The 17,812-nt window shown below is 45.1% G+C and overlaps 1 protein-coding gene and 1 non-coding gene across 2 annotated transcripts in view; both read left to right on the top strand.

The window, feature by feature from the left end:
* Positions 1–50: 50 nt before the first annotated feature.
* Positions 51–123, top strand: TRNAR-CCG (transfer RNA arginine (anticodon CCG)). Its single transcript has one exon. It is a non-coding gene; the product is annotated as a tRNA-Arg (tRNA).
* A 14,595-nt stretch (positions 124–14,718) lies between these two features.
* Positions 14,719–17,812, top strand: part of LOC113606703 (basic proline-rich protein-like) — a 3,803-nt gene continuing 709 nt past the window's right edge. The window contains exons 1-2 of the mRNA XM_027081376.1: positions 14,719–15,131; positions 17,443–17,807. Of these exons, the coding sequence (XP_026937177.1) occupies positions 15,056–15,131; positions 17,443–17,807 (441 nt within the window). The 5' untranslated portion in view covers positions 14,719–15,055. The remainder of the gene's footprint in view (positions 15,132–17,442; positions 17,808–17,812) is intronic.

The following is a 17,812-nucleotide window of genomic DNA, read 5'->3' as shown; positions in this document are numbered from 1 at the left end:
CGATGATGGCATTGCGTAAGGGGACGGTGTGAGAACCCGGATCCCGTGGTGACCCAGTGGCCTAATGGATAAGGCATCAGCCTCCGGAGCTGGGGATTGTGGGTTCGAGTCCCATCTGGGTCGCACGGAGATTAATTTTGATGGAGAGAAACGCCCTGATGAGCTCAAAAGTAGATTTTGAAATGTCGTAATTTCGCTTTCTCTACAGCGATCTCGAGGGCTATCCTATTTACAAATTAGGAAATGCATCTCCGAGTTCTAACAGCACTGGAATTGAGACCTTGCAAGTGAAAGCTAAAATCTGACCCAAAAGGGGAGCATTTACTCTTGCTTAGTTTATACTGATCTTTAAAAGAGAAAAGCCTTAGGAAACAGCAACTGCCAACTGGACAGATGGCATCATTTCTTTTTCTATCTTTTAAAAATGGGTTTCATCATGGGCAGCCACACATGCAAAACTTCCTCCCCATTCTTATCCCAAGGGGTGTGTGAGCAGATTCAACTGTGCTGGGTCCAAACATTTATTTCCAGTACTAAGGAGAATATATAAGCAACTGTGTTTTTATCTGTGCTAAAACATACAAATACAATAAATATAATTTATGGTTTCTGCCCCTAAAGTATAATGAACAACAAATTGTAGTTGGAACATAAGGTTTGTATGTGTGTGTGTGTGTATTTAATTTGCAAATTACTGTAATAAAAGAAATACAATCAGAGTTTAAGTTTGTCAGACTGGTTCAGTTGACTAGCTTGAAAAGTTTAAACTCTTCTTCTAAAACTTGTACAAGAGGAATATCGAGGAATAAGTCCTACTTCTGAAAAACAACTTAAATACTAAGTGCGATGTGGTATCCTGGATTTGAGTCTGAAAAAGATAAAGGACGTTAGTGGAAAAACCAGTGGAATCTGAATACATTCTGGAGTTTAGTTACCAAGAGAAGAGTATGCCAATGTTGATTTCTTAGTTGTAACAAGTGTACATGGTAATATAAGATGTTAGCATCAGGGGAAACTGAGTGAAGGGTATATGGGAGCCCTCTGTTCTATCTTTGCAACTGCCATGTAAATCTGAAATTATTCCAAAATTAAAATTTATTAGAGAAAGAACCCCTAAACAATCAATGGGGAAATTTAGCTGATACCTTTACCCCCAACCCTTCTTTTTTCTTTTTTGGCCACACCATGCAGGATCTTAGTTCCCCAGACCACCCATCAAACCCGTGCCCCCTGCATTGGGAGCGCAGAGTCTTAACTACTGGATCGCCAGGGAAGCGACCCCCACCTTTTTTAAGATTAGGAATGTAGGGCTGAATTTAAAAACCGGAACACATTAACAAATAAATAAGCCCAGGACATAATTTCCAGCTGCATTCTTGGTACCTCAGCGCTGACGGCCACATTAGGTCCTTGCTACAGTAGGTGCTCAAAAAATCGGAGCTGCATTGTCTCCTGCCTCCTACCTGTAGGCAGCATCTGGGGACAACAGAGAGTGACAATGTCTCTGTGGTCCAAAGGCAAGATTGCTCTCGTACACAATACTCAGCCTGAGGACTGGGCAGGACAAACTCCTCACACGTCCTCCCCTCTCTGGGCTTCTGACTGGCCTGCTCAGCCTCCAGCAAGCTCACTCTCCCACCTCATTTCTCTCCTACAGCCTCTCCTCTCAGCCCAGCTCCTTCTCTCTGGCAGATGTTTTGTGACTCATTCACCATAGCTCATTTGGCTGAAGTCAATGCCTACTGAACACCCCACATTCAAGTCATTCCATGCAAAGTCCACATTTTCCTCTTCCCTCACCTCCATCATCTCCTCCGTGTTTTCCCTCTTCTGTCTCACATGAAGAGATGTCTCTCCTCCAGTCCCAGGCCAGTCCCTCCCTCTGATTTTGCTTTGAACCCCTCTCTCCTCAGGAAACTTGTCTGACACTTAGTAAACACTCAGAAGGTGGAAGCCCGTTAATTCCCCCCCTTGACTATGTCTTTCGTTTGCCTCTACTGGCTGTTTCCTTTGAGCCTCAAACATTCTACAGATTCTCCAGTCCTTAAAAGCTCACCCTTGGTCCTGGGCACCTGGCATGAGTCCTGGGCACCTCCCTCCATGCATTCAGGTTGCCTCAAGGGTGGCTTCTGAGTCCCCAGGGTCTCCTTCCCTCCACCTGCCATGTTCTCTTCATTCCTCTGTCGCCGGCCACACTCCTCCTGGAGAGGGACCTCTTAATTGGCAAATTTAAGAAATACCTTTCAGTCATTTTCTTGCTTGACTTTGACCTGAAGTTTGAAATTCATTTTATTTTTTATTTATTTATTGTTTATTTTTGGCTGCGTTGGGTCTTCGTTGCTGTGCACAGGCTTCCTCTAGTTGCGGCAAGCAGGGGCTACTCTTCATCACGGTTTGCGGTCTTCTCATTGTGGTGGCTTCTACTGTGGCAGAGCACGGGCTCTAGGCACGCGGGCTTCAGTAGTTGCGGCATGTGGGCTCAGTAGTTGTGGCTCGCAGGCTCTAGAGCACAGGCTCAGCAGTTGTGGCGCACGGGCTTAGTTGCTCCACGGCACGTGGGATCTTCCTGGATCAGGGCTTGAACCCATGTGCCCTGCATTGGCAGGCGGCTTCTTAACCAATGCGCCACCAGGGAAGCCTCCGGCCCTTTCTTCTTGAAACACACCCTTTTCCCAGGCTTCCAGAAAAATGTGTTTTTTCTCAGTTCTCCAGTCAATTTCTCAATCTCCTTTGCTAGTTCCGTCTTGTTTCCAACAATGGAAACAAACCAGCCCAACCCAAGCAAAGCAAATGAGAATTCATTGGAAAGACATGGGGAAGGGAAGTGCTTACTAAACAGGGGGGCAAAACCGGAGGACCAGTCGTGGGAACCAGCCAGAATAAGGACATACCAATGGACCCCCAAAAGCAAGAAGCTGGAAGCACAGTGACTCTCAGAGCCAGGGACAATTGTCAGGAGGCCACCACTGCTGCCATCATTGCCCCTTGTCACGCAGCTAGACCTGCAGTAAGTGCCTCTGATAGTTTTCTTCATCCTAGGGTCACTTGCTCCAGAGTCAAGTTTCCCAGGAAAAGCTTACAATTGGCCCAACTTTCTCCCGTTGATTCATGGGGCCACAAAGGAATCACCCTCCCACCAATTCTTCCCTAAAAGGGGAAGAGGTAATTCCGTAAAAAGAAAAAGAGGCATGAATGCTAACTAGCCATGCAAAACACCGGCACCTATCCTCAGCACAAACGTTGTACATTTTATTTTGAGTATTCCATATTAATTGTTCCACCATGACTGTTGATTTTAGGTGATGTAGACTGGTTGTTTTTTTTTTCTCATTCAACTTTGTTTTAATGAGTCTCAAAATCCTCTGACACATTTTTGGTCCAGTTGCTTCCATTAAAAAGTTCTGATTTTAAGAACTAATAACTTAAAATTGCCACAGACACACACACACACACACACACACACACACGGTCCACAAAACGTTCTCCCTTCCGTCTGAAAGTTTTACGATGCATTGTTATCATCAACCAGGCTCATACTATTAAACTTAAATGGCCCATTGAGACAGTTCTGAGACCGTTCTTCCACCACTGATTAAGACTGGGGTGGCAGGTATTGGGGATAACACTCGTTTAGCCTTCTGCACTTCTGGGCAGACCTGGTAACCTTGCCATCCTACAATGCACAGGTTAGCCCCATAACAAAGAATCATCTGGCCCCTTGTCTAGGAACTGCCTTAGAAGCTTGACAAACAGGGATGGTATGACTATATTATTGATGGACCTCATGAAAAACATTTTAGGGCCTTACTAATTGTCCCCTTTTTTATCATTTTTCCTTTGTCCCCAAGCAATCTCAGGGGCAACGTGAGGAGTGGGTCAAAGGGTACAATATTAGTATTGTATTAGTCCAATTTTTCAAAACTCATTTAAGAATGTCAGAAAGTACACCAGAATTAATATTAAAATACAAGCCAATGATATTAACATTCAGAGTGATCATACGTTTAAATTTTACCAGATTTCAGTATTAAAAACTACAGTAAAGTTGCCATTTTTCTCCACTCCTCTCGAAAAGTCCTACAAAAGCACAAGGGGAATGAGAAGCAGAACCACAAACAACACCATCAATGAAACTAGGAGATATCTGCAACTCCTCAAATAAAAGGAGAAGAAAGGGCTACCAAAAGCAGTGAGGAACCAACACGGATAGATACCAATTAGAAGAGGATGCTCATGGACGCAGATCTTAGGAAATGCCAGCAGAGGGCGCTTCTCCAAGGGGAGGGTCGCACCCTGACAGGCAAAACAATAATCCCTTGTTTGCAGTAAGACTGGGATGTGCGGACAGCGTCCCGTCCTCACAGGGACAGACACGTGTTCTGGGTATGGATTTGTCTTCTTTGCCTGCAAGGCTTCTGCTAGCACGACCATTCCTGGACTTAGACACTGCCAGAATGCGCAGGTCCAGGAACCAAGGAGAGGAGGTAGGGGTGGCTTCTCCCACTATGACCCCTAATAATTCCCTGGAAGAATCTTTTTGCTTTCCTTGACAGTGATCTGAGACTCAGTGGGTCTAGAGGTTCTAGTGCCCGGTGGAGAGATCTTTAGGCCAGGAAATACTATCATGGCCCCATTCAATTGGATCTGAGGCTGCCCCTTGGCCATCTGGGACTCCTCAGGCTGCTGAATCAATAGGCAGAGAAGGGGGGCAGTCACTGTTATGAGCTGAATGTTTATGTTACCCCCAAATCGATGGGTAGAAGCCACAGTGTTATGGTATCAGGAGGTGAGGCTTTTAGATGAGGTCAGGAGGGTGGAGCCCCAGGATGGGATTAGTGTCCTTATAAAACGAAGAAGGGTCCAGAGCTCTTTCTATGTCTCTGTCTCTCTCTGTCTCTCTGTTGCACTCTGTCTGTCTGTCTGTCTCTCTCTGACGTGTGAGGAGACAGCAAGAAGGCAGCCATCTGGGAGCCAGGAAGAGAGCTCTCACCAGAGCCCAACCATACTGATACCCTGATCTCAGCCTTCCAGCCCCAGAACTATGAGAAATGAATGTTTGTGGTTTAAGCCATGCAGGCTGTGGTACTTTGTTATAGCAGCCCCAGGTATGACAGTCCCTGAACTAAGCCTTGGTGAACGATGTGATTACCAACGGGAAAACGGTCTGCTACTTAGTGGAGGAAAGAGGAAATGTCTGGAATCCAAGGATTCACTGGGGGGCACATCTTAGTGTGCCCTTGTCCCAAAGACCCAGTTAATGGGAGAGTACAGCAATCCAATAAAGACAGGACCACCAAGAACTCAGGTCCTACAGGAGAAAAGTTTTGAGTCTCCTTACCAGGCATAGACCCCTGCCCAGCTGAGGGTAGGAGGAACAGGGAATAAATGATGGAAGAAGGCAGTTAAGATGATCAACTTAGACCTCATGGCCATTTGCAGAGGAACCTTCTAACAGCTACATTTATGTGAATTGGATCTTTTCCCTTCTCTTTAATTTCTACCTTATATAAATAGCACTGGTAGTAGCTAATAGCTTTGGAATCCATTAATTACTAGCTGTATAACCTTGGGCAAGTTACTTAACCTTTCTCTTATCCCTAAACTGGGATAATAAAAGTATAAGCTCATATGTTTATACAAAGATTTAATACTTGGAACGTGCTCAGTAGATGGCAGCTATTATTATTTTTATTAACAATAGATTTTCCTTTACATTTCATTGTAATATTAGACAAGGCAGTTCCCAAATTAAGAAGGGAGAGATTTCCCGATTTTATTATTCATTTCAGAGATGATTTATTGAACTACAATTGCATATTTATATGGAACGTTCCAAAATTTGTAATTATAATTTTTAAACCCCTCAACATTAATTTATAAGATATCTTTTTACCATAGTTGACAAAATCATAGTAGGAAAAACATCCAGGAGAATGGTAGAGACCCCAAGTTCAGCATAATGATTACCTCTGGGAAGGAAAAGAAATTGGATGAGGGAGGAGCCTAAGGGGCCTTCAACTGTGTGTTAGTTATTTATTGCCACAAAACGAATTACCCCAAAATTTAGCAGCTTAAAACAATGAACATTATTACTCACACTTTCTCTGGGCCAGGAATCTGGGAGAGGTTTACCGGGTGGTTCAGGTGTCTCAGGGGGAGGTTTCAGTCAAGCTCTGCACTGGGGCTGCAGTCTTATCTGGAGGCTCAACTGGGAGAGGATCTGCCTTCAGGCTCACTTACTAGCTGTTGGTAGACCTCAGCTTCTCACTGACTGTTGGATGAAGACTTCAGTTGCTTCCTTGCTGTGGGCCTCTCACAGACTGCCTGAGTGTTCTCCCAACACGGCAGCTGGCTTCCCCCAGAGGAAACGATCTAAAAGAAAGAGGTGAGAGTTCAGTCTTTTTGTAACCTAGTCTTGGAAGTGTATATTATCACTTTTTCCATATGCTATTGGTCACTCTGACGAGTCCTGCTGCAACTACAGGGGACTTGTAGTAGGAAGGAACTACACGAGGTGTGAATACCAGGAAGTAGGGATCACCGGGGACCAGTCATCCTGGAGATTGGCTACCACTAACTATATCTGTAATATTTTAACATTAAAAAAAATGAAGCAAATATGGAAAAAATTATTAAGAGTTGATAAAACTGGGAAACTGGGTCATGCTTATGCAGGTATTCATTATATTATTTTCAATAGCTTTCTCTTTTTTCTTTATTATTTTTTGGCCACCCTTTGCGGCTTGTGGGATCTTAGTTCCTCGACCAGGGGTTGAACCCGGGCCCACAGCAGTGAAAGTGCTGCGTCCTAACCACTGGACCACCAGGGAAATCCCTCAATAGCTTTCTGAATGTTATTTTCCCCTTAAAAATGCTCAGAGGAAGACAAAGCTCAATTAATGATGACAAAGATTCCCGAAGACAATTTCAAGAAACAGACATTTTCACAAAAGCATAAGAAATGGTCCTTGTGAATCAGGAAATTACAAGCAGGGAGTAGACTCAGATGAAAGAACAATAGGATGAACAACAAAAAAGAACTAACTAATAATAATTTCTTAGGATTAAATTCCTTATTGGAAGGAGCCAAATGCATAGTTGATGCTACTGAAAATGAAATCAGGATGAAAAGGAAAAAGATAAATTGATAAAAATGATGAGTGAGAAGATAAAATACATGGAAGACACAATCAAAAGATCAGTATTGGGCTTCCCTGGTGGGGCAGTGGCTGAGAGTCCGCCTGCTGATGTAGGGGACATGGGTTCATTACCCTGGTCCAGGAAGATCCCACATGCTGCGGAGTGACTGGGCCCGTGAGCCATGGCCGCTGGGCCTGCGCGTCCAGAGCCTGTGCTCCGCAACGGGAGAGGCCACAACAGTGAAAGGCCCGCGTTCTGCAAAAAAAAAAAAAAAAAAAAAATCAGTATTAAGAAAGTAACAAAAGAATAGTAATATTTGTCAGATTCCCAGGATGAAATGTGGATGTATCTGAAGCAAAATGAAGTCTTATTCATTTGAAAGTGAAACATTTGAGGTGTTCCCTGTAAATGAGAAATACCTATAAAGCAAAGATGATGACTATGATTGATATTATTCAACAGTTTGTAAAGTTCTCATCAATGCAATACAAAAGTTTTATAAATATTTGAGAGGAAGAGGTAAAATATCATTATTTATAAATTATACAGTTTTCTACTGGGAAAACCCAAGGGAATCTATGGACAATATTTGAAATATTATTGTATATACACATATTGGGATATAAGCAATAAATATGGGTATACACAAATCAGTACCTATTCTATACACCTTCCAAAACCAGTTAGAAAATATAAAGGAAAAAAAGATAGGGCTTCCCTGGTGGCGCAGTGGTTGAGAGTCCACCTGCCGATGCAGGGGACATGGGTTCGTGCCCCGGCCCGGGGAAGATCCCACATGCTGCGGAGCGGCTGGGCCCGTGAGCCATGGCTGCTGGGCCTGCGCGTCCGGAGCCTGTGCTCCGCAACGGGAGAGGCCACAACAGTGAGAGGCCCGCGTACTGCAAAAAAAAAAAAAAAAAAAAAAGATTGATGGATTTTACTATACAAAATTTAAAATTTATATGGCCAAAAAATCACTAAAAAGCTTAAAATCAAATGAAATTCTGTGAAGAAATATTTCCAATATATATAATGGACAAAGGGTTAAAATTCTGAAGCTATAAATAGCTCTTAAAATCATAAAGGAAAATCTGATCATTCATAATAAATAGACAAAGAATATGAAGAGGCTATTAACAAAAGAAATCCAAATGGCTAACAAATCTATGAAAAAATGTACAATGTCACCAGCAATCAAAGAAATGTAAATTTTTAGAAAAGAGAAATCTTAAAAAAAAAAAACAACAACCCTTCAGAACAGAAAGAATATCAAATAATGATGCTTTGATGTTCCAATGTGGAGAAATACTCATTATTACACACCTACACTGATTGATGGTCAGTGTAAACTGATACATATCTGGGGAACAATTCAGCAATACATAGTAAAAAGATTGAAATTATCATATCTTTTGACTCAGCAATGTAATAGTCTAGGAATTCAGTCATTAAAAATCATCATGGAAGCCTATATTTATTGAAATGAAAAGACGTTACCATATCATTAAAAAATTTAAAACCATGTCATAAAATATGTATATACCATGTTCCCTTTTTTATATAAAGAAGTTATATAACACATTTACATGTACATATATGTATAGGAGAAAAGTCTGGAAAGTTTCTGAGCTTTATTATTTTTTTGGCCGCAACGCACTGCTTGCTGGATTTTTTTTCCCGATCAGGGATTGAACCAGGACCTCAGTAGTGAAAGTGAGGAGTCCTAACCACTGGACTGCCACGGAATTCCCAAAAGTCTGGAAATTGATCCATCAAAATATTTATAGTAGTTTTTTTTAGACAATAGGATTATAGTTGATTTTTTTCTTTTTTCTTAACTGTAATATCTAATTATTCTGCTATGAATATGCATTACTCATATACATTTTAAAAGCTTTTATAAATGGATGGAAGACATCACAAAAAAATAACCAATAGATTCAACCATATAAACAGTAACATTTCTTTTTTTTTTTAAGAATAATTTGTTCTTTTTTTAAATGTTTAAACATTTTTAAATTTATTTATGACATGTGGGATCTTAATTCTCCGACCAGGGATTGAACCCTTGCCCTTTGCAATGGAAGCGGGGAGCCCTAACCAGTGGACCACCAGGGAAGTCCCAACAGTAACATTTCTTATTTAAGATATCAAAAATTAATAGATCAGGGACTTCCCCGTTGGCACAGTGGTTAAAAATCCACCTGCCAATGCAGCGGACACGGGTTTGATCCCTGGTCTGGGGAGATTCCACAGGCCTCAGAGCAACTGAACCCATGAGCCACAACTACTGAGCCTGCATGCCACAACTACTGAAGCCTGAGAGCCTAGAGCCTGTGCACTCTGCAATAAGAAGTCCGTGCACCACAAGGAAGAGTAGCCCCTGCTCGAGGCAACTAGAGAAACCCATGAGCATCAATGAAGACCCAACGCAGCCAAAAATAAAGTTTTTAAAAAATTTAGTAGATCAAACTATACAACACTTCAACACCACAGAACACCTCCCCCTCTGTATTCTTTCCAGTCACTACCCATCCCCAGGATAACCATAACCTGACTTTTAACTCCATAGATTAATTTTGTCTATTTGTGAATTTATAGAAATGAAATTACATAGTATATAGTCTTTTGTGTCGGACTTCTTTTACTTGATATCATGTTTATGAGATTCATGTTTACTTTGCTTTTGTAATTGTAGCTCATTTAATTTCATTGCTGTCTAGCAATGATTATGGGTCACGATTTTGTCCCCAGGAGACATCGCAATGTCTGGAGACAGTTTAGATCGTCACAACTGGAGGTGGGGGGCGCTACTGGTATCCAGTAGATAAAGCCAGAGATATCGGTTAACAATGCATGACAAAGAATTATCTTGCCCAAAATGTCAATAGTGCCGAGGTGGAGAAACCCTGCTCTAGAGTATTTCAGTATGTCTCAATACGTTCATTCCTTTGTTAATGGCGACATGGAACGTTTTACAACAGCAAAAATTGAAAACAGCCTAAAATGTTCACAAATGATGGTTTGTCTAAATGAGAACATATTATGGACTTATGAGATTCCGTATCTACAAAGAGTTTGTTATTTTAATTTTCATTGAATACAAAATTGTATACATGACAGGTGAAATGGGGAAGTGCCCTTGTCATGGTGTCATGTGAACAACACAGGATCCAAAATAGTGTTGGTCCTCTGATGGCATCTGTGTGAAATGGTATCTAAGAAAGAGCCTGGAAGGAAAAACATGGGAACATTGCAGTGATTGTTGTTTTTTTTCTTTTCCTTTACTTAATTAATTAAGGCTGTGTTGGGTCTTGGTTGCTGCAGGAGGGCTTTCTCTAGTTGCGGTGAGCGGGGGCTACTCTTCGTTGCAGTGCACGGGCTTCTAGGAACGCGGGCTTTAGTAGTTGTCGCACGTGGGCTCAGTAGTTGAGGCCCGCGGGCTCTAGAGTGCAGGCTCAGTAGTTGTGGCGCATGGGCTTAGTTGCTCCGCGCATGTGGGATCTTCCCAGACCAGGGATCGAACCCGTGTCCCCTGCATTGGCAGGCAGATTCTTAACCACTGTGCCACCATGGAAGTGATTGATGGAGATAGTTCTTGTGTCTACTTTATTTTTATTTTCCAAATTTTTCATTACAGTAACATAGAGTGATAGGAAAACAAAATCAAGAATTAAAAAGCAGCTACTTAGGGAATTCCCTCGAGGTCCGGTGGTTAGAACTCGGTGCTTTCACTGCCAAGGGCCTGGGTTCGACCCCTGGTCGGGGAACTAAGATCCCACAAGACGAGTGGCATGGCCAATAAATTTTAAAAGTTAAATAAATAAAATTAAAAAATAAAAAGCAGCTACTTACCATGGTCCATCTATAGGGCATCGAGGCTCTCAGCATCTTCCCCCATTGGGGCTCCTTCCCTGGTGTGCCGTCATGCTTCCCGGGCCTGGGTAGATTCACACGCTCTCTTGTACCCTGGTGCCATTGCATGTGCTGTTGTCTCAGCCTGCAATGCCTGCCCTCCTTGGTCTATCTGGTGCGTCCCAGTCATTCTTCAAACCAGAGTTTATGTGATGTCTCCTGTAGCCTTTTAATATTGCACTTAACACTATAACGGAACGTTATTCCCCACAGCAGTCTGTCAGCCACTTGAGGGGAGGATTTATGTCCCAGTATTCCAGGACCTAGCCTGGTGCCTGTAGGAGTAAACCTAGCAGCTATCTGTGAAAGCCTGAAGAATCTGGGGAGACCTCGGCCCCAATCAGGATGGTCCTGAACTCGAACTAGAACATGACCCTAATTTACCTAAGGGGAACCAGAGCAACAGTATTGTACTCTTTTTGAAGAAAGATGATGACGACGGGTATTTCCAGCTTCTAAAACGCCTGGCACATGGTGTTTCTTTGTTTTTGTTTTTCCTTGGCCGTGCTGCGCAGCTTGTGGGATCTTAGTTCCCCAGCTAGGGATTGAACCTGGGCTCTGGCAGTGAAAGCACCAAGTCCTAACCACTGGACCGCCAGGGAATTCCCAGGGCACATAGTGTTTTGATACCAAGTGGTGGGCTGCAATTCAATTCTGACAGTAACCATCCAGAGTTAGCGCAGGCCTCACTAGTTAAAGGGCAGATGACCCAGAACAAGACTGCCCTCATTTCAGACAGCTGGGTATAAATCTAGGGGGTTCTCAAGATTCCTCTCAGGCTTGATAATTCTCTACAACAACTCACAAAACTCAGGAAAGTGCTCTACTTACGATCAAAGTTTTATTATAACGGATACAAATCAGACCCAGCCAAATGAAGAGACACATGGGGCAAGATCTGGGAGGGTCCCAGATGCTTCAGGGTTTTCTCTCCATGGATCACAGCGCATCACCCTTCTAGCACATCAGTGTTGTCACTGACCAGGAAGCTCCACTGACCAGGAAGCTGTCAATGGGTTTCATTAAGCAGGCATGATGGATTAAATCATTGACCATCTGATTGAACCCAATCTCCAGCCTCTCTCCGCCCCCTGGAGGTCAGACAGGCTCAAAGTCCCAACCCTCTAATTACATGGTTGGTCTTTCTGATGACCAGCTCCCAGCCCTAAGCTATCAAGGGGCCCTCCAAGAGTCACTACATTAGCATAAACTCAGGTGTGATCCAGGAAGCTCGTGAATCATTAAGACGCTTCCATCACTTGGGAGATTCCAAGAGTTAGAAGCTCCATGCCAGGAACCTGGCACAAATCCTTTACTATACAACACACAGTAGATGCTCAACAATTATTTGTAAAGCAGAAAGATACACTCAAAATGCCAGAAATTGGCAGGAGAGAGGAAGGCAATTAGGCTCTTAGGTTCTTCCACCTGACATGTGGAAGATAGGCATGTAAAGGTGGACATATTAGGTTATGAGAAACAAATACCTTTAAACATTCCAATTGTAGGACGAACTCCCTGTGCTCTGGCTTATATTACCAAGCACTCTGATGGTAATTTGGCTTCCCAGGTGACTTGTTTTTAGAAAGAGAACGCTAGCCAGGAGCCTGCAGGTGTGCCTGAGTCGATTTCTTGTTGTAAATTAATAAAGTGGCATTCTGACTTACATAGTTCAGTCTCTTCGAGCTCTCTGTGCTTTCCACCATGAATATGGCTTCTGCTCCTGCAAGCCGTGTGCTGCCCAAGATGCAACCTTGGACCCTGGCAAGTTCTTCCAGGCTGGTGCCACCCTGGGAGCCTCTAGGAGCCTTCCAGTCAGCTCTCTGCCTCTACATTTCAGGGTGTGGGCTTCAGGGCATTCACAACATTCCTGCAACAGAAGAGTTTTGGGAACACCCCAAACTGGATCTGGGTGACTTGAATATTATCTCAGGCAGCTATGTCTGAGATCCGGTTGTAACTGAGAAAGCTTAAGCCTAGTTAATTTTATTCCACTTGACTTAAAGAGTATGTGAAAGAAGGGGATCTAAGGACATCTATAAATTATAAACCCCAAAGCACGAATTTCACAGTGTTTTTTGGTCTTGGCCAGAATCTGGAGACACTGATTCTGGTGTACCCAAGCCTTGCAGTGACTGAAGAGATATACTCTTTTGGAGGAAACAGAGAATTCGCTCCTCTAAAACTCAAATGAGGGAAAATTAGCCCACCTTCAACAGCAATTTGATTTAGTGCTCAACAGGCAATCTCCTGATTAATAATTAGACCTCTGAACCACCTTTGCTATATCCTATTACAAATTAATAAGTGACATTCTGGTTTACACATCTTCTTTTTATGAGTTTGGTTAACGTGAGTTGGTCCCACAAATCTAATCCATTGACAAAACTGAGTTTCAAGCTGAGGAAAGTTGAGAACCAGACTACAGACATAGTGACCCCCTCCAACATATTGTCAGCCTGTGACTAGACAGCCAACTCCTCCCTAGAACACATTTATCTCACCACATCCCTCAAACCAACACACACTGAATTCAGGAACCTGTTCTACGGTATCCCCGAGTCACGTTCTCTTTGGATACCCCCAATGGCCAGGACCTCATTGTCACAACACCTCAAAGCAGCCTGCTTTCTTGGAGATCTCAGCTGTTAGAATATTGTTTCTTAAACTGAAATTAAATCTGTCACTTCATAACTTCTACTTACTGGTTCTTTCCCAAAATATAACAAATGTTTTTCTGTGCCTAGGCTGCCTATTCTCAGTTCCTCCAAAAGAACTTGACCATGATGGATTCCAGCCCTCTCACCACCCAGTCGTTTTCCTTCTAGCTTTCCAGTGTCTTTCTTGAAAACATGATCCCCCCCCCCCGCCCCAAAACTGATCGGTCCACTAGCACTATTATCTTTGAGACATAAGATATTAGTGCAGCAAAAGTTTGTTCTTTCTTTTAGCAGTTGCATCTCACTGTTGGCTCATGTGCTTCAGATAAAAATGCCTTCATCTCAATGCATTTCCCCTTCCTTCTGGATTTGAAGCTGTTGAAATGAGATACATGTCGGTAAGGTTGTGGGTTTACTATGGTGAGCTTACTTCCCCCTTTGGTGAATGCTGTTTCTGTTCAGTCTGAGGGACAGTGTCCTTAGCTCAGGACAAATATACAGAGCCATTTCAAGAATTCATACCTAAGTAGTGAATGAGTTTTTCTTAGAAAGAAAAAAAATCCACCTTTCTTGAGGAAATGAGCCATCATTAGAGAGCTGGGAAGGATTTTTACTTTTTTATTCTCTAGCTCCTGGTGGGTGAAAGGCACTCGCCTGGGCTTAATGAATCTAGCCAACCTGCTACCAATTTCAACTGGGGACAGGGGGAGGGAAAAGAAAAGCTATTTTACTGAGGCTTTTTTCCTTTCTGATTCTAGAATATAAATATTGTATATATAGTAAAACAGTGTAACCAGACCTAGGATGTAGTGACTTGGTTCCTCTCAGAATCCCTAAGACAATCTGGGATGAATTTTCTGTCATCTGGAATCTCCTCCTTTCCACAAGTCCAAACTGTCTTAAGCTCTAATTTGCCTATTTGTTGTTGACTTAATCTAGACAAATCTCCCTATCACTCACACTCCCCCACCCTGTCCCTCAGCCCCTCAACATCCTTCTTCTCTCCACTGGCCACCCCACCCTCTCCTCCACCCAACCCCGGCCCTCAAACCCATACGGGTTTAAAGTGTAGGTTTTGATGCTTTCATTGCCCACAGATCGCAGGACAGACGTTCCCAGGGACAACTTTGAGAGGCCACGTGCTCATCCCCCTAAGGAGGTGGGAGAAATCCTTGCAGCTCGGTTTTGTTCCAATGGTCTGTTCAGTGAGTGATTCCCGTTTCCCCAAAGGCTGCCCCTCATTAGCATGAACGGGGGTGGGGGGGTGGAGAAGGGGTGGGGGGAGAGAAAGAGCAAAAGCCCAGGCTCAGTTTTAGAGCCTGGGAACCGTGTCTACAAACATGACAGCTAGAGCTTTCTGGCTCCTCTGTTTGATCGTTGGATCATCTCCCGAAGCCCCAGTGGCGGAGAGAAAAGGTAAGATCGATGAAACGCTGAGCCCTGGGAGAGGGGCTGGGATCCGGGGGCGAGCTGGGGAGAGGGCGCGATGAAGGGCGGGACGAGAAAGGGGTCAGGGCTTGCCAGAGAGGAGATTCCAGGTCCGTGTTCCTGTTCGAAAGGAGCAAAATGTGTCCCCAAGATTGTGTGTGTCTTGGCAGCCTTTATCGGAATGAAGCCAGTTGTTCAGCTACTGAAATGATCTCGAGCGAGCCGGGCAGGCTGGAGAAACTTTGCATGTTAAGTAGTTGCTCCATCACAGAGGAGGGAAAGTGTCAAAAGGGGTCGTGGCGCGCCTTTCGGGAGCCGTGCGGGCCGGGCTCGCGGGACGCGGCGGGCGGCGGGCGCCCGGAGGAGCGCGGGGTCCGCCCAGCGCCCGGGTCCCCGTCCCGCCGGCGATCCGAGGAGCTGGGTGCGCCCCGCAGGGGCTGGGAGCGGAGGGAGCCGAAATCGTACCTTTCTCCCCTCTCCCTGCAGCCGCAACCAATGGCCTTGGGACACCTGAGTCTTTAAAACACACACACACACACACACACACACACACACACACACACACACACACACACACAATTTCATGCCTGAGATGAAAATTACTGAGGGAATGAAGAAATAAGAGGTTCTCTGCGGGGAGGTGTTTTTGTCTGGCTTTTATTTGGATGTTCTGTTTGATTCACTATCTCTGGGAAAAATAGCTTCCGCACCTTACAGGGTAATTTACTTTGGGTTATTTTTCCACATGGAAATGGAATGACTTCAGTGGCATTTAACCCAAATATCAGACAATCTTTCCCATGACAACAGATGGTGATATCAATGGGGAAGCAGTTGTGAGGTCAACAGTTGACAGTCAGGAATTGGATATCCACCAGAACTTTATTCAGCTGTGTATGGGCAACCTTGAACATAATGAGCCAGAATCAACCTCTCTGCAAAAACATGAACTATAACCAGCTATTATTGCTGGGTGAAAGCTGATTTTAAAGGAGACTGTCAATTTGGCAAGATAAATCACTTTAAATGAAGTGTTGCAAGAACTGCAAATGGTCAGACCAAGCTCTTCGATGCCAGAGAGAAATGCTGAAAACCAGCCGTTAAAATAATAGGAAAAAAAAAAAAAAAAAAAGATGGGCTCTTGTGCCCGTCTGGAGGGCACTGGGACCCAGGCAAACGGGGAGGTGATATTGTGTAACTGGGCATGGAAACTGGCCCAGCTTCTAAGCTTGCTGAAGTTTGCTCACCAACCTGCCTGCAGAGCTGGGGAAAATCACTAACAATTTCAAAAATTTGTTTTCCTGCCGTTTGCCATTTAGGAGCTTTTCCTCCACCATGGGAAGCGGTGGGGGTCGGGCAGGGTAAGCGATGCGGGTGCTTTGACACTTAACCAGGGGCCTCTGCGCCCAGCCACGCTTTAAACCTCCTTCTAAGCTGTGGTTTACTACTAAGTGGTGTCCAAGAAGCCAGATAAAAATCCACTCACAGATGCTCGACTCTGCACAGACCAAGATGACAGTGTAAACACGGATGGGAAAACCAAATAGTTCTGTTGTCAGGGGCGCTTAAACAATTAGGAGAACCTGTAATAGGAGACCTTTCCCCCTGGGGTTTGCTCTTGGTACTTTCTCAACAAACTGTACATAGCAAAAAGGCGGATGTTTACATATATATTAAAGAAAGGGCAAAAGAGTTTGTTATTTAACCAAAGTTGTCAGTTATCTTTAGTCCTAGAACAAATAGGTGGTTGTAATTTGAAAAGCTATTGATTTGCAAAGCTTCCTTAACAAAATGAAATGTTCCCATGTGGTGAGAAAAATATTCTTAGTTGCCCTCATTCTTAGAGGGCAAGACCCTCATCTCCGTCTTCTTGGGGCCTAGGAAACCTGTGCTCACCACAAGCCGGGGCGCCTTCCTCTTCCCCCTCCCGTTCTCTTTCCTTCACTTCCATGTCTGCTGCCCTCTCCACGTCGCCTCTCGCAGGTGTACGCTACGTTTACATTGTCCCCCATCTCCTCTCCCCTCCCAGAGCCATTTCTTCTTCCCCCCTGTCGGCCTCTCCTCCCCTCCACAGCCTCATCTCTACCCGCCTTCCCTCCTCTCTCAGCCTCCCCGGCCTCCCCTCCCCTCCCCGCCTCTCGGCCTCCCTCCCCTCTTCTCTGCCTCTCACATTCCCCCCACCCCCGTCCCCTTCCCTCCCCTCTGTCTCCCCTTTCCCCACCCCTCCCCTCTCCTCTCAGCCTCCCCGGCCTCTCCTACCCTGACGGCCTCCCCGGCCTCTCCTCTTCTCTCCCTACAGCCTCGCCGCCCCACAACCGGAAGCCCGACCCCGGCGGCGGCCCGAGTGCGGAGACGCCTGGGCCCCGACCGCAGCCGGTCCCCGAGACTCCGCGGCGGCCGCGCGCAGCCGAGGCCGCTCCCCGCGCTTGGTCCGACCTGCGGCGCCGGAAGCCCCAGCCGGCCGCCGAGAACCGGGCCGGCTTCCGGGAGGCCGCGCGCGCGCCCGCCGGCCCGCCGAGCCCGCGCCTCTCGCAGGCCGAGAACCGTGCGTCGCCGCGCCGCGTGCCCGCGCTGGAGGACTCCCCGCGGCGCGCGCGCGCCCGGGCCCTGCGCCTCCCGGCCGCGCGGCCTCCCACGCGCGCCGCCGAGGCCCCCGCCGGTCCCGCCCA

The sequence above is a fragment of the Aethalodelphis obliquidens genome, unplaced genomic scaffold (assembly GCF_003676395.1).
Source record: "Aethalodelphis obliquidens isolate GAN/ISIS:26980383/991018 unplaced genomic scaffold, ASM367639v1 scaffold44, whole genome shotgun sequence".
Lineage (NCBI taxonomy): Eukaryota > Metazoa > Chordata > Mammalia > Artiodactyla > Delphinidae > Aethalodelphis > Aethalodelphis obliquidens.
Note: the sequence above shows the minus strand (reverse complement) of the source record. Positions and strands in the feature narration are given on the sequence as shown.